Source organism: Priapulus caudatus, unplaced genomic scaffold (assembly GCF_000485595.1).
Source record: "Priapulus caudatus unplaced genomic scaffold, Priapulus_caudatus-5.0.1 Scaffold55, whole genome shotgun sequence".
In the NCBI taxonomy this organism is placed as follows: Eukaryota; Metazoa; Priapulida; class Priapulimorpha; order Priapulimorphida; family Priapulidae; genus Priapulus; species Priapulus caudatus.
The window spans coordinates 81951-97997 of NW_014577116.1; the positions used below are offsets into that span (position 1 = coordinate 81951).

At 41.0% G+C, this 16047-nt stretch overlaps 1 protein-coding gene across 1 annotated transcript in view; it reads right to left on the minus strand.

Annotated features, from left to right (window-relative positions):
* LOC106820986 overlaps positions 1-16047 on the minus strand; it is a 39710-nt gene that overhangs the window by 21132 nt on the left and 2531 nt on the right. The window contains exons 5-7 of the mRNA XM_014825604.1: positions 4593-4709; positions 4261-4291; positions 3753-3881 (exon numbers count right to left, since the gene is read on the minus strand). Coding sequence (XP_014681090.1) covers positions 3753-3881; positions 4261-4291; positions 4593-4670 — 238 coding nt within the window. The 5' untranslated portion in view covers positions 4671-4709. The remainder of the gene's footprint in view (positions 1-3752; positions 3882-4260; positions 4292-4592; positions 4710-16047) is intronic.

Below are 16047 nucleotides of genomic sequence, written 5' to 3' on the forward strand. Positions count from 1 at the left end.
CTGTACACAAAACTCAATTTTGATAAACACAAAACTCAATTCTGTCAATCCGGTTCCCACAAAACTCAATTTTGTGAACACAAACTCAATTCTGTCAATGCTGTTCCACAAAACTCAATTCTGTCGAACCGGTTCCACAAAACTCAATTTTGTAAACACAAACTCAATTCTGTCGAACCGGTTCACAAAACTCAATTTGTAAACACAAACTCAATTCTGCGAACCCGGTTCACAAAACTCGATTTTGTTGCCCAAATATGGCACACGCATGTAAGAAGGGCTACCATTGGTCAGAAGAAACCAATGGTTAGCCCTTCTTTACAGTGCGTGTGCCATATTTGCGGCAACAAATCGAAGTTTTGTGGAACCGCGTTCGACAGAATTGAGTTTTGTGTTTACAAATTGAGTTTTGTGGTACAGGATTGACAGAATTGAGTTTTGTTTCACAAAATTAGTTTGTGGACTATGCGGCGCCATGCAGGACAGGGCCTCAATTCTGTCGAACCGGTTCCACAAAACTCGATTTTGTTGCCCAAAGATGGCACACGCATGTAAGAAGGGCCTACAATTGGTCAGAAGAAAACAATGTAGCCCTTCTTGTACATGCGTGTGCATATTTGGGCAACAAAATCGAGTTTTGTGGAAACCGGTTTGAAGAATGAGTTTTGTGTTTACAAAATTGAGTTTTGTGGAACCGCGTTCGACAGAATTGAGTTTGTGTGTTTACAAAATTTAGTTTTGTGGAACCGGTTCCACAGAATGAGTTTTGTGTTTAAAAATTGAGTTTTTGTGGAACCGGTTCGAGCAGAATTGAGTTTTGTGTTTAACAAAATTGAGTTTTGTGGGAACCGGTTTTGACAGAATTGAGTTTCTGTGTTCACAAAATTGAGTTTTGTGGGACAGGATTGACAGAATTGAGTTTGTGTTCACCAAAACTCATTTTTGTCAAGTTTCTAGGTACAAAAATGCCTGTCCTGCATGGCGCCCCGTAGTATATACGTGTCAAATTCGCCAATTTTATACTTACACATAATAGGGCCAGCAGGGCCCAACCGACTATTGTTGAGGACTCTATCTGCCAAGAATTGATTACGATGTACTACACGTTTAACTACTACGTTGTTATTATTATTGAAGTTCCCCCTTAATAAACCTGCAGGATATTTATGAGGCAATTATTTTCATTACTGTATTTTAATGGGTCAGTGAAGTTAGCTCCCAGTTCCCAGTTCCCAGTTCCTTATTCGAATAAGGAACTAGTAACTAGGCAAAGCAGTTACCAGTTCCCAGTTTCCAGTTCCTTATTCGAATAAGGAACTAGTAACTAGGCAAAGCAGTTACCAGTTCCCAGTTCCCAGTTCCTTATTCGAATAAGGAACTAGTAACTAGGCAAAGCAGTTCCCAGTTCCCAGTTCCTTATTCGAATAAGGAACTAGTAGCTAGGTAAAGCAGTTACCAGTTCCCAGTTCGAAATGCAACATTGAATTGGGAACTGGTAACTAGGCAAAATAGTTACTAGTTACTTATGCTGAAGGGGTCGTTGTCGTATCAGGTACTACAGATATGTACCCGAGGTACGTATATGTATACACAAGTGTACCAGACCTGTATCTTCTCAGCATATATGTCACCTGTGTTTACATAAACGTACCTGCCCCTGAGATGGAGATCGAAATGAAGACGGGCATGACGAGGAGTAGGGGGCAGAGAGCGAGGAGAGGAGGAGAGGAGGAGGAGAGGAGGAGGAGAGGAGGGAAGAAGCGGATGGAGGAGGAAGAGGGGAGGAGGAGGAGGAGGAGGAGGAGGGAGGAGGCGAGGAGGAGAGCGGAGAAGGTGATAAATGAGCAAGAGGTGAGAAGGGGATCCTAACCCCTATTTCCTTTTCCATCACCTTCGCCCTTCCTCCTCTCCTTCTCATCTCTCGATTGACAGAATTGAGTTTTGTGTTCACAAAATTGAGTTTTGTGAGACAGAATTGAGTTTTGTTAGACAAAATTGAGCCCTGTCCTGCATGGCGCCCCGTATATATACTGTGCTTTATAAGACTTTTCAGTTTAGTTTCAGGTAGGGCACGCTAAATTGTTTTCAATTCATGAATTACTCGCACGCGTTCTTATAAATCTGTCACAGCTCTACATGGACCATCAACTTTCGCTTGCGGAATGTTCCGTAATCAATCTAAGAATATGAATCAATCTAAGAATATGAATAATCATTCACATCGGTCGGCGAGAATGGTTCGCATTTTCGGGACGTCTATGACTCATGGCTGCGTCATTTTTGTTCATAGGGAGTTGCAAACTCTGCCATAATAGCAGCAATACACGCGCCTGTAGGAAGATCGAGTCACGCTGCCCTCTGCTATTTGAATGGAGTGCTGCTTCCGATTCAGGGTTGTATTGTCTACCCGAACAGCAACGCTCTCTGTTACCTAAATGGCGTATATCTGCCGCTGCAGCGTTGCACTGGCTACTACCAGCCGTCCTACTACTACCCAACTTAGTAAGTCGCCAGATGAAACGTACGCACTCTCTTGGTTTTTATTGCGGGTTATTTGCGTCGTAGATGTCGGCTAAACTCACAATGTTTACTAATTATTATTTCACACTGTGTATCTCTCATATCATGTAGATCTCATTTACAACTCCTTGTAGGTTACACCTATCAGACAATCTTATTATATAGTTGCCATTAAAAGACTATAGTAGAGAGAACTATTGAAAAGGTTAAAGTCATATTTCTATATTTGTTGTGCATGTTGTGTATTTCCCTACAGTTACACATATGGTACATATAGACCCTCCTATCGAGGATATCAAAGAAGACGCCAAGGATATGAGAAACGCCTCAATCGTCGACGGACGAGACGGCATCGCAACAGACGTCGTAGAGGTCGCCGCAGCTAATGCTGATCACGGATAGCCTTCTGATAATTATTATTATAAATTGCAAATAATAGATGTTGGTAAAGATTGATTCAGGATATTGCTAATTCTATGATTAGGCTTTCACTAAACAAGTAAAAGGCCAAGACATACTGCAGCGAAAACGGCCAACCGGTACGTTCGATGATACCTACTTGTGAAAGTCTGAAACCATTATTTGCAATAAACTGTCGCAACTCATGCGACAACGTCTGGCAATAACAGTGGCGAATAAAATGCCTAGCATCATATGTTATTTTCAATTAGGGCCTACATAGATACGTGACACTCAGGTGTCACTAATCCCAACTTCTGATAATGTGTTCACCGTCATATTAATGAGATGTATATATGTATGTGTGTATATTGCGTAGTAAAAACTATGCAGACATTGACCTAAAGCATTGACCTAAACAGTGTCAGCGTGAAATGGTAGCTGTTGGTTTTGCAAATAGTATACTTAAAAGCAATTAATAACATCACATGTGTTAATACTACTATTATATTTCACGGTTATCTAGCTCAGACTACTTTGCAACATGGTCTCGCAGTAAAGACTGTTGATTCTGTGATACTGTGATGGACTGCAATTATTATTCATAATATTGATTCATTTTTCACATTTATTAAGCACACATAATTATTATGAATGATGTGACAAAGGGTGTTATTGAGTAAAACACTTTTGATATATAATATTAATAAATATTATTATGCTTGATTACTATGACTATTAGTACAAGATGATACCCTGATAAGCATGTAACAAAGATTTTACATTCTATTATGTCATAAGAATATTCATACAATTTTGCGGTTGCGACTTACCTACACCAGACGACCGCACGGCGAAAAGTTTTTCTCGCCAATGATCGCCAAATTGTTTCTGTATGGCAGACAACAACTCGCTCCTCACGCTTGTGCACAGTCTAGCACCCATGAATTTCGTCCTTATACTATAAAAGCAGTAAGCATACTAAATACAACATGGCAAAGCAACAGTAGGAGAGCCATGTAAATGACATATAATCACATAAATATAACACATATAATCCGAGGATGGACGTAAGCTACAGTACCCTAGTACATTTTAGCATAGCACACACAAGAAAGGCTGTAATTTTTCATCCTTTAAATTGATAAATAATCGCAATATCACAGCTATTGTTTAATTTGTAAATGTTTCTAGTTTACTGGTAATCAAAGAGAAATATCTGTGTCGACAGCTGCCGTAGAGTTATCCGTTATCGAAACTAGAACACATTCTCAAAGAAACCCGTAAACCGGCGACTGGAGACTAAATAGTATTTCATTTAATTTATCTATTTAACCTTGTGTGTTACAGCTCTTTTATTTCGTTTTCTTTGCTGAAAAAAAGAAAACAGGTCTGATCAATTTATATACACACTCAGCACAGGCGTCGCGGCACGCGCACACACGTGCGTGGCGTGTGAAACGTGCGTATATATGGGGCGCTCGTTGTTCAGAAACAAAATTAGCATTAACATTACATTAGCAGTTAACTTTACGATGTCTCTGACACAGGCCCCCAATGATGTATTATAATATATTATATATTATATATATATGACACAATCCAGTCTTTCTTGAAATCAACTACGATATGTGAAAAACTTGCGTAATAGTTAATGGCAAAAAGCTACGTACCAAAGTTCCCTCCCGCAACGAACTGAATGTCCTTCGACGGATGTCCTTATTGGCCGTCAGCCAGAACGTCGATAACATGACGCGTCACGCCAGATGGCATCAGGCACTTCAATAACTCTGTGGCCGAGGCCAAAACACATTTTTTTCATATTTAGGCGAACTTATAGGTGAACTCAAAAGCATAATGATTCGTTGGGAAATTTAGCTGGTAAGTCATTATAATCGTCATCATAGTTTTATTTGAAAAATTATATAGTTTGTCGTCACGCGATTATGAGAAACTACGCATATGATATTAATTTCAAAAAAACGAAAAAGTATGATAAAAACTAATTGGCGGAGGACGCCGGAAGGTACTGTTGCAGTAGGAGTGTAGCAACTGTAGCTGGTGCTGGTTATATCCGGTGGAGCATCAATAGCAGTAGGCGCATTATTAGTCGAGCCAACAGAAATAGTAAATTCGCAGTAGCGGAGAGAGCAGCAGTAGCGAGCAGTAGTAGCAGTAGCAGTTGCGTCGCAGTCGCAGTAGGCAGTAGCAGTAGCCAGTAAGGCGTAGCAGTATCAGTAGCAGTAGCGGTAGTAGTAGAGGTAGGCAATGCGTAGCAATAGCGGTAGCGGTAGCATGCAGTTATAGTCGTAAGCAAGAGCGGCATGGCAGTAGCAGCGTAGCAGGAAAAAAACAAAACAGTGCAGTAACAGTTGCAGTCGCAGTACGCAGTGACGTAGCAGTAGCAGTGTATCAGTAGCGTACAGTAGCGGTAGCAGTAGCGGTAGCAGTAGCGTAGTAAGTAGAGGTAGCAATAGCGGTAGCGGTAGCAGTAGCGTAGCAGTAGCAGTACAGTAGCAGTAAGCGTAGCAGTAGGCAGTAGCAGTAGCAGTAGCAGTAAGCAGCTAGCAGTAAGCCAGTAGGCAGTAGGCGTAAGCAGTAGCAGTCAAGTGGTAGTAGTAGCGTGCAATAGCTGTAGCAGAGCGTAGCAGTAGCAGTAGCAGTCAGCAGTACGAGGTAGCAATAGCGTAGCAATAGCGTAGCAGTAGCAGTAGCAGATAGCGGTAGTAGTAGAGGTAGCAGAGCAGTAGCAGTAGCAGTAGCAGTAGCAGTAGCAGTTAGCAGTAGCAATAGCAGTAAGCAGTAGCAGTAGCAGTAGCGGTAAGTATAGCGTAGTCAATAGCGGTTAGCCAGTAGCACGAGTAAGCGGGTAGCCGTAGCGGTAGCTGTACGTATTGCACCACTATTCACTCTGGTATTTTTTACCCATATTCGCTGGGTTTCGTTTGCTCAGGAACAGATAGTAGTTGAGGTTCGCAAGCCCTTTTCCACCTATAAGTGTTGAAGGCCAACATCTTTCTTTAGCTGCTACCGACGATGAGCCTCGGAACATGATCTAGATCGGTATAAATAACTCAGTATAAGGCTCACGATAACTAACGTAGTGACTGGTGTACTACGTGTATTGGCATATTGGGCTCAGTCACTTTAAACACATGGGCATGCATCATCCTCATGTGTCGTCCCGTCGTCGTCGCTCGACGTCAGTCACATTATCATCGTCAATATCATCCATCATCATCATCATCCTTATCATAATCAACACCGCACAACTACCTGGTAACTCTTAAATCTAAATCTTAACTCCTGCTCTACTTTAATGACTGCTAATCCTATCCATATTATTACCATAAGCCTTCACCTAACGCTAAACCCGATCATCACGACTGGCGATTATTCCCTCTGAGTACGTTACATATACATTATTAAAGACATTGCAATAGTAGTTAGCATGGCGATGGCATCGTGATCTGGGCGAAAGATCACGCAGTCCTCGTTATACTATAAAATAGGGAAATCGAGCAACCTTTGAAACCGGAACTCTGTAAAGTGTGGCACTGATCTGCCTCGTGTGAAAGGGGGCTTTGCCATCGTGCCTAAAATTAAACACAACGATCATACGCTTTACCAGACCGTCCTCCACACATTACAACAAGTCAGGTATGTATGTATGAGGTTGTAATTATTCGTAGTCATTTAGCATTGCCTTGTGTGTAGTTTAGAACTCACGTGTAAAGGTAATTCTATACACCAATTCCTGGTGCGCCATTCATGTCAAATGAGCTGTTCCATATTTTTAACTGTTCCATTCTTTATCGGGAAGATCTGCTGATCCAGTGTGCACTTAACGGTTACTGAGCGAGTACACACCATCGTGAACAGCATAGAAAGTCAATAATTATACCATTCTGAAAGCCTGCTGTAATGTCCACTAAACACGATTATGAGTAGCCGAAATCGGTCACGATTATATAGAATGGACTGTTATTAGATACCTAATACTCTTTCTATAATCTAAATTAAATTTACTTTGGTTACAAACTATATAGACATATAACTCGCAACATTTAACTGTCCTACAAACATTTATACAGTGCGATCCATTACACTGTTTCTGTTAAATTAGAGTTGAAGTTTTAGATTAACCCCATACATCCGCGCGAAATCAATTATCGCAATTGTAGCGACTTACTCTGTGATCGTATCCCACCTGCTGCCATTAAACGAGAAGAGAATTGTCGTGGTTGGGTGTCCGTCTTCACCGGATGCGGCGACAAATGGAGAATTGACGCTGGGCAAGTTATTTTGATTCGGTTGACACTCGGAATATGACGTACCCACCAGGCAGGCCTGTAAATATGGCGTAAAATATTATGTGTAATATTATGTGTTAGTGTGTTTACACATAACATGATAATATTTACATTCACGTTACAACGGTTACAGCGTTACACACGTTACAACACGTAACACACTTAAACACACTTAACACACCATAACACACATACAACATAACACACTTAACACACTTAACACACTTAACACTTAAGCACAGTTTTGTGTTTTTCTTAACACACTTAACACATCATAACACACATAACACTAACACACATAACACACTTAACACACTTAGCACACTTAGCACACTAAACCACTAACAGCACATAACACATCTTAACACACATAACACACATACACACATAACACACATAACACACATAAGACACATAACACACGATAACACACATAACACACATAACACGACATAACAACACTTAACACACTAACACACTTAACACACTTACACACATAACACACAATAACACCATAACACACTTAACAACACTACTACACTTAACACACATAACCACATAACACACATAACACCATAACAAGTCATAACACACATAACACACATAACACACATAACACACACTAGCCACGACATAAGGCACGCATAGCACGCATAAGCACGCAAAACACGCATAACACGCATAACACGCATAACACGCATAACACGCATAACACACATAACACACATAACACACATTACACACATTACACACATAACACACATAACACACATAACACACATAACACACATAACACACCATAAACATACATAGCACATAACACCACCTTACACACATTACACACATTCACAACACATTACACACATTCTAACAGCATAACACACCATAACAACACTTACACACATTAACACACAATTAACACACATTACACCACATTACACACATAACACACATAACACACATAAACACAATAAAACACAACATAACACACATAACACACTATAACACAGCCATACACCATACCACATTACACACATTAACAGCACATTCAACGGGCGTCGAGCACATTACACACATAAACCAAACACCACACACACATTAACCACATTACAACACATAACACAACATAACACACATAACACACATTACACACATAACACACATTACACACATAACACACATTACACACATAACACACATAACACACCATTAACACACATTACAAACACAGTTACACACAAAAAAATTTTTTTTACAAAACATTACACATATTACACACATTACACACATTACACATAAATAAACATTACACATTACACATCATGCAATACACATTACACGTTATGCATTACACACTATACATCACACAATTACAGAGAAACGCAACGGTTAACGTTGGTTAATATTAACATCGTGTGAGGCAATGCTTATAGGCCTCGTTTCTGGTAAAAACGTGGGCGCGTAATATCAGCTTTTTTTATGTGTACTGGTGTAGTAATGCTCCCAAGTAAATGTGTGGCCAACGAAGCAGAATTTTTACATAGCTTTAAAACCCATAACTGCACTCAACAGCTAGTTATATGAAAGTTGATAACTCTCTTGATTAATACGTCTTTGATATTATGATCTAATGAGTACGTAAATACAGTGATTACGTCACGCGACAAAATATAAACTACATTAGGCAAGCTATCGCTGTGTTATATATATTGTAATATAGCAGTTGTGCGATAAATTTATAAATAGAGCTCACAATTATTACTTAGCTAGTTAATATCAATAGAGGTATTATTAGCTCTTAAATACATTGTACCTACTGGGTAACGGAATTTTGGTACACTCATTACACCAATCATGAAGGGTCGTTCCATCCTATATGCGTGTAAAATAAACATTGTAAACTAATTACGAACTATTTATAAATGCGTTAACAATAACTATGCGTTTTACTTCTACAAACGAAGAAAGGAGCAGGAAAATATATCAATTTTACAATTTAGTAGAAGCGCTGCGTCCGTACTATTGTGTTGAATAATGTTAGCCGTTTTTTAATCGCAGATATAACAATTATTGGCAATGCGTATATGTGGCCGCCGTTTTTGGCATGCTTAAAATATATATAGCCTAAACATGAAATATCGCGTTTTATAGCAATGTTTTTGCATTATAAGAATTAAAGATTCCAAGGTACGTGATATCTTAACGATATGACCATTGCGCGTGGGGATCTGCCATATCGGTCGAATCGCATTGTCGTGTACAACACGGCGATATTAACATTACCTCCATGTAGCCGTATATGCGAAGGCATCGGTAGAAGAACGCCCAGTCGCGTATACCCAACGTACGGTCCCTCACGCCACGTAGGATCAGCCTAGTCTCGGCTTCATCCCCCACCGTAAGCCAACAATCATCGACCCCACTGCTCGTAGTGTTTGCTCTTACTGTTCATTGCAGAGCGAAGGAGAGAGAGTAGAGCGAGAAAGAGAGACATCGGATTAAGCTTGCGTTTCCACTTATCATATATTTCCGTAAATTGTCTCATGAATCTCATCAAAGCTAATTAAAAGTTGCGCGTCAGTACTTGTTTATGAATGTATTTCAAACACGCGAAAAAATTTTTTTTTTTCTCAGCACCACATTTTCCGAGCCGTTCGCCCTAGAGTGTATAAATACGGGGCGAATATAAATGTTATAAACGATGTTTTATATTTCTCGCTGATAACCCAAGGCGGTGGCATCACAATGACTGTGCCCACACGAATTACGGGAATTACACGAAACCTCTGCATCCTTGCATAAGCATCATTATAAGCAGTATATCAATAAATAAATTTTATCGACTGATCGCAGCGAACCCCTGCTGAATATTAATTGAAGATAATTTGGAATATACTCAACATTTTACATGTAAATTAAAGAGGGGCAGTATTTATTATTCATCTTACTTCAGCTCTTTTAATGCAGAGAAAAAATCCAGTGACCAAGGTTCTCTTGCCACGGCATCAGCTACGGTGGTTGGGTGCGCCTCTTCACTCACGGATACCTGCTCTGTCACTCCTGTCCACCTGCAGTGTACACACAATTCGAATTCCAGCCTGACCATAGAATATATAATTTTGTTTTTGTGTGTGTAAAGAAACATGTCTATGGCAAGACATATATGTTTTATTACAGATGTATACTACAGATACTTGATTGCCTAAACACCTCAAACTTTATTACCTCCGCCAAGGGGTTGGTAGGAGGTTATGTTTTCATTGGCGTGTGTTTGACTGTTTGTTGGTTTGTGGGTTGTGGTTTGTGTACAGCCTAACTGGAAAAGTTATAGACGGATTGTCATAAAACATTTTAAACATATATTTCATGTTATAGTATCACGTTTAGAAACATATACGCTTCCCTAAAAAGAACTTTTACTGCTATTGAATGTATTATGACTAATACGTATATTTGTTTTAATATATTGTAATGCACCATATAATATTAATTTGAATATGTCTGCATGGATAGTGGATTAGCCTAACATTAAGAAACATTCGCATACACTCAGATTGACTTAATATTTGGATTGCGATTGATGTTAGCATATTGCCGGCACCTAGATGCAATGTGCTAACAGAAATTTAATAGCCACCGCCAACCTACTTACAATTTGATTGCTTATACATACTACGACGCTGAATGAAATTTCGATAAGATCCGCTGTCAATCCACTGAACCAAAATCCATTCCCGCTGTCCTTCCTGTAACATTCAGCAAGACCTGTAATACACATTCCACACATATATATACTACAAATAACTGGCGTGAATTAATCGATCTGGAAGATCATCTTATAGCTTCATAACTGGTACGCTCAGCCCACCCCATTAATAGGTGATCCGCCACTTTTTATGGGGCTGCGCGCTTTAATGCTGAAGTCCTCCTCTACAAAATGCATTCAAGCATCTGTCGTATGCCCTCAACTCATCGTGTCGGGAAAGAGGATAGTGGAAAGTAGCGTCCATACCGACGAGACTTCAGCATACCATACCCTACATTAGACCCTTAGATTGAGTCTCAGTACCACTGCAAATAAACTATTACGGCAAGATGTAAATAGTAAAAACTGTGTAGATTAATATTGCAACTCAGCTCTGAAAATACGGAATCGAATCTCACTTGTAGAATTTAAGTAACTCTGAAAATAATTATTATGGCTACCTCAGCGCAGCGTTTCTTTGCGTCTTCACAATTCTAACGACGGACTGTTTCGCTAGCCTTGTCGAAGCCTGAGGGGGGGGGGGAAGTACACAGAGTCTATAGCGTAGAGTAATAGCCGCATGCATTGTAAATTTTTGTACTATCAGAAGATCGGAAGTCAATATGTGGCTTCCAGGTATTATTACAAATTTATACTATTCAATGCAACACACACACACCCACACGAATATGCACAACTGGCCACGCACGCCCCGCACGCACGCACACACCACACACACCCACATCAGCATACACACACACACACACCACACCACACACACACACACATGGCCACACACACAACCACACACACAACACACATCACCATACACCACACACATGCACCACACACACAATCCGACACAACCACAACACACACACACACACACACCATACACACTAAATAATAAATAAATAATATACATATATAACATGTGTGTTGTGTGTGTGTGTGTGCTGTGTGTGTGTGTGTACTGTGCCTGTGTGTGTGTGTGTGCTGTGTGTGTGTGTGTGTCCTATGCTGTGTGTGTGTGTGGTGTGTGTGTGTGTCGTGGTGGTGTGCATGTGTGTCGTGTGCCTGTGTGTGTGTAGTGTAGTGTGTTGTGTGTGTGCATGTGTGTGTGGTACAGACCTGCCATGTGTGTGTTGTGTGCATGTGTGTGTGTGTGTATGTGTGTGTGTGGTGTGTGTGTGTGTGTGTGTGTGTGTGGTGTGTGTGTGTGTGTGCGTGTGTGCCGTTTGTGCGTGTGGCGTGTGTGCGTGTGTGCGTGTGTGTGTGCGCGCGCGTGTGTATGTGTGTATGTGTGTGTGTGTGTGTGTGTGTGTGTGTGTGTGTGTGTGTGTGTGTGTGGAATACAAAATTAATTAATGCAATGCTGTCCGCCGTCATGCAGATTGTTACACGACTTGCGCAGCGCTATAATCAACAGCAAATCGACGGGGGGAAGGTTAAGGCTCCTCCAGTAGCTCCATGCCAACCTACAACCAGAGCTCACGGATTACTGTGACAACAACGCTACGAGCCAAGTAAGGAAGCTAATGCGGCTTTCTGGGGGTAAACCCTGAGGTACTGCATATTAATTTTACTTCGCGGCTGCGCAGACACAGATAGAGTCACACACGTGCGCAAGCACAGCCCTGGACAAGTTGGCATTGATGCCATGTGGACACTGGACTGACTATTCGAGGGATCACCACAGAGTTGTTAAAATCGGAGGGATATGGTCCCCCCCCCCCCCCCCCCCATGCAGGTGCAGAGATGGCGGACTCGTGCGCCTGTGGTCCGCCGGTTACTTGATTGCGGTGTGTACAAGCGCACCAGGTGTATGTGTACAGGTGCGTGTATGCTAGCGCATGCGTGTGAGTGTGAGCATGCGTGTACGTGGGCCCTATGGGTATAGGGTCGCGCAACCACACACATGCGTGAACTTACACTCATTCAGTTTGATTGGTTAGTTAGTTCTTATCAGGAGTGGATAATATCTATTATCCACTCCTGTTCTAATCTTATCTATTCAGATTGCGTCTCGTCGCGGTTCTATTCGTTGACCATGTAAGCACTGCATGTACCTACACTTGCTATATACTTTCACTCTTATTATAGCCGGCGGGGCTGGTGAGTTAATAACAGAGTTTATTACAGAGCCAATGTTGTCCGTATATATTTACAGATTAGACAACGTCGTGTTTGAATTCGAATTCGATTGTTTGAAACATTCTTCGCATTGAATTCGGTTATATGAATATCACTGCCAGATCTAGGCAAACGAAATATAATCAGGATGATAAATCTGAGCGGTATGACTAATTAAAGCGAGAAATAAAAAACTAATCAAAATATAACGTCAATAGTACTCGACGATCTGCAATGATCTTTTCCACAAGATCCTAATAATAATTAATTGTCTTTCCTGTCTCCAAGCAGTGTAACCAAAAAAAAATAACAATACAGCTGGTAATGCGAATGCAGTTTCTTTTAGACCGTTCCGCCGGCGAGTTACTGGTTTCCACCGATTGGTGGGTGTGGGGGATGAAGCCTCCCATGTGAATGGGGATGTAGAACCACGCCCCGCTCTGCTTCAGGTATAGCGGTGATACTAAAGTTGGTAGCATTTATAGCGGGTTTCTCTCTTTGTACACCTCGCTGTAGCAGCTATGTATGTCGTTGTAAAAATTGGCCACTATAAATAATTCAACCTGTTACCCGAGTATACTGTGATGCGCAGGACCCGATTACAGATTATAGCAAATTTCATCAGGGCAGTAGCCCTACACGTTAGGTCATACTCTCTAATGGCGATAGAGGAAGGTACAGGTATCAAAAGAACAAACCCGATTGTCGGCAGCTGGCTGCATATTTATTAAATAGCCTACATTAAATTTCATTTACTGCGAAGAGCAACGCCAAGTTTTTGAGTAGAACCCCCTGCGTTCATTCACCTCCAAAATTTACGTATATTCAGTTCTATTCATTTCGTATCGCGAGTAAAATTGCATAATTGACAAATTTACGCTTTGGGCGAATCAGATGACCGGGTTGTGCGGAACACCGGGCGGGGTATTATTGTTGTAACTAGTTAATTTGCATTGTTTAATTAATTTATATATTTATAGAGCTAATCGCAGTCTGCACTTGTTTGCTTGAAACAACAATGGCTGCGAGGCGCTGTGGCCAAATTAAGTTCAAATTTCTTCAGGCGTCGATATACATTAACAGGACTAATGAGGACGGCGTGCGCCTGGACCGGGCTTAATTATTTGGGGCAGCATCGTAGGCAAGCCGTCTTCAGTTATTGTAAATGATATGTCAGGCACGCTAACAATGCGTCATTGTGTTAACCGTTTGTGCAGGGGGTGTTCTGAGGTAGGGGCAAATTCAGTTTTAACTTACTGATTTTTTTTATATCCCTTTGGCATATTTATGAAATTTTTCACTTTTTCCAATTATTTGTAAACCGTGGCGCTGAAACGCACAAAGATTATTATCACTTTTTTAGTTTTTTAACTTTTTTTGTGTAGCCTTTAAAGGGCGCTATACATCAACTCCGTTATCAATTTTGTAACGGGAGTGATAATTTGTCATGTTTTGGCCTTGTTGGTGCCACATGGGAGCAAGGGCAAGATGTAAATAATTGTGTTTTATTCAAGAGGTCAAATATATGCTGTCTTCCTCATTCATGATGTTTGTGTTTCCTATTGGTTATTTATCATAACAATTTCGTAAACAGAAGTGATGAATCATTTAGTACGCATTTATTTTTGCAAATTTTTCCCTGGCTGGTTGGTCTGATGGTCTGATTGGTCGATTTGGTCTGATTTGGTCTGATTTCGATCTGAATTGTCATTGGTTAACTCCATTGTTATGAATAGATGGCAGCCAATCACAGCGTAAGGAGTTGATAAAAATTCAGGACAATAGGTCGATCGAGGTTCACACCGATGGTCACAGGCGCAATAAAGCTTTGCTGAATTACAGTTGAAACAAAGCAACTCCCACCCAACTAGATTTTCCCAATCCCTGAATGATGACTAACAGCTTCAAATCATTGATGGAAATTGGCTATCATGGGTTAGACAAGGCCATTTGCGACATCTGAACATTGAGCTTAATTTTTTTTTAAGAAATCTTATGTAATGAAATCCATGTTCAGTGCGCTAATTTTTACCATGATCCAATGACAATTCATCAAACAAATAAAATTGATTCAAAACATGGCAAGTCATTGAAGAATTTCTGAACGCTAAGGGTGGTCAGGACGGCAATTTGCGCCCCTACTCTCAGAAACGACCAGTAACTAATATTGTAACAATTAGCTTATAGCGCCGCGTACCGTCTATAAGCGTCTCAGAGTAGCCTATATACCCAAGCTTAACCTCGCATGGCAGTGTCCCTGATGTCTTATCATAATCGGTCAACTTGATAACTCGTAGTAAGCTTTTGACTAAAGTCGATAGCGTAAACATACGCCGTAAAATGTTGCTTGTTGTTGCGCAGAAGGATGTGACTGAGTCGCATCCTACGTACGTGTATTTAGAATAAGGTGTTTGAAACTTTAACGTGCTCTGACGCAAGGCCCAGCGACTGTGGTCGTTCCAACAGGCAGCAGGTAAGGAGACAAACGTGGCTCACGTTCGGTGCCTTCTCTGTTGTCGCATCGCCTCAGTGCAGCAACGGCAAGCACGAGTGCGTTCTTGATAGCAAAACCATTACACTACGACAACATACACAGCAGGCAGTCGCATCTAATTCGCTCTCTCTCTCTCCTTCTCTCTCTCATCCTCTCATCTCTTCTCGTCTTCTCTCTCCGCGCGAGCGCCTCTCTCTTCTCTCTCTCTCTCTCTCTCTCTCCTCTCCTCTCTCTCCTCTTCTCTGCTCTCCTCTCTCTCCTCTCTCTATATATATATATTATATATATAATTTATATATTTCTCTCTCGACTGGACAAGATTAGATTTATGTGTGGAATGGTAATGAAGAAGAACCTCTAAAGCGACTTCTTCATTGGATATGTCGTAAATCCGCGCCGGGCAACGCTGCGGCCACGGTTGTCCCTCCTCTGCTCCTCTATAT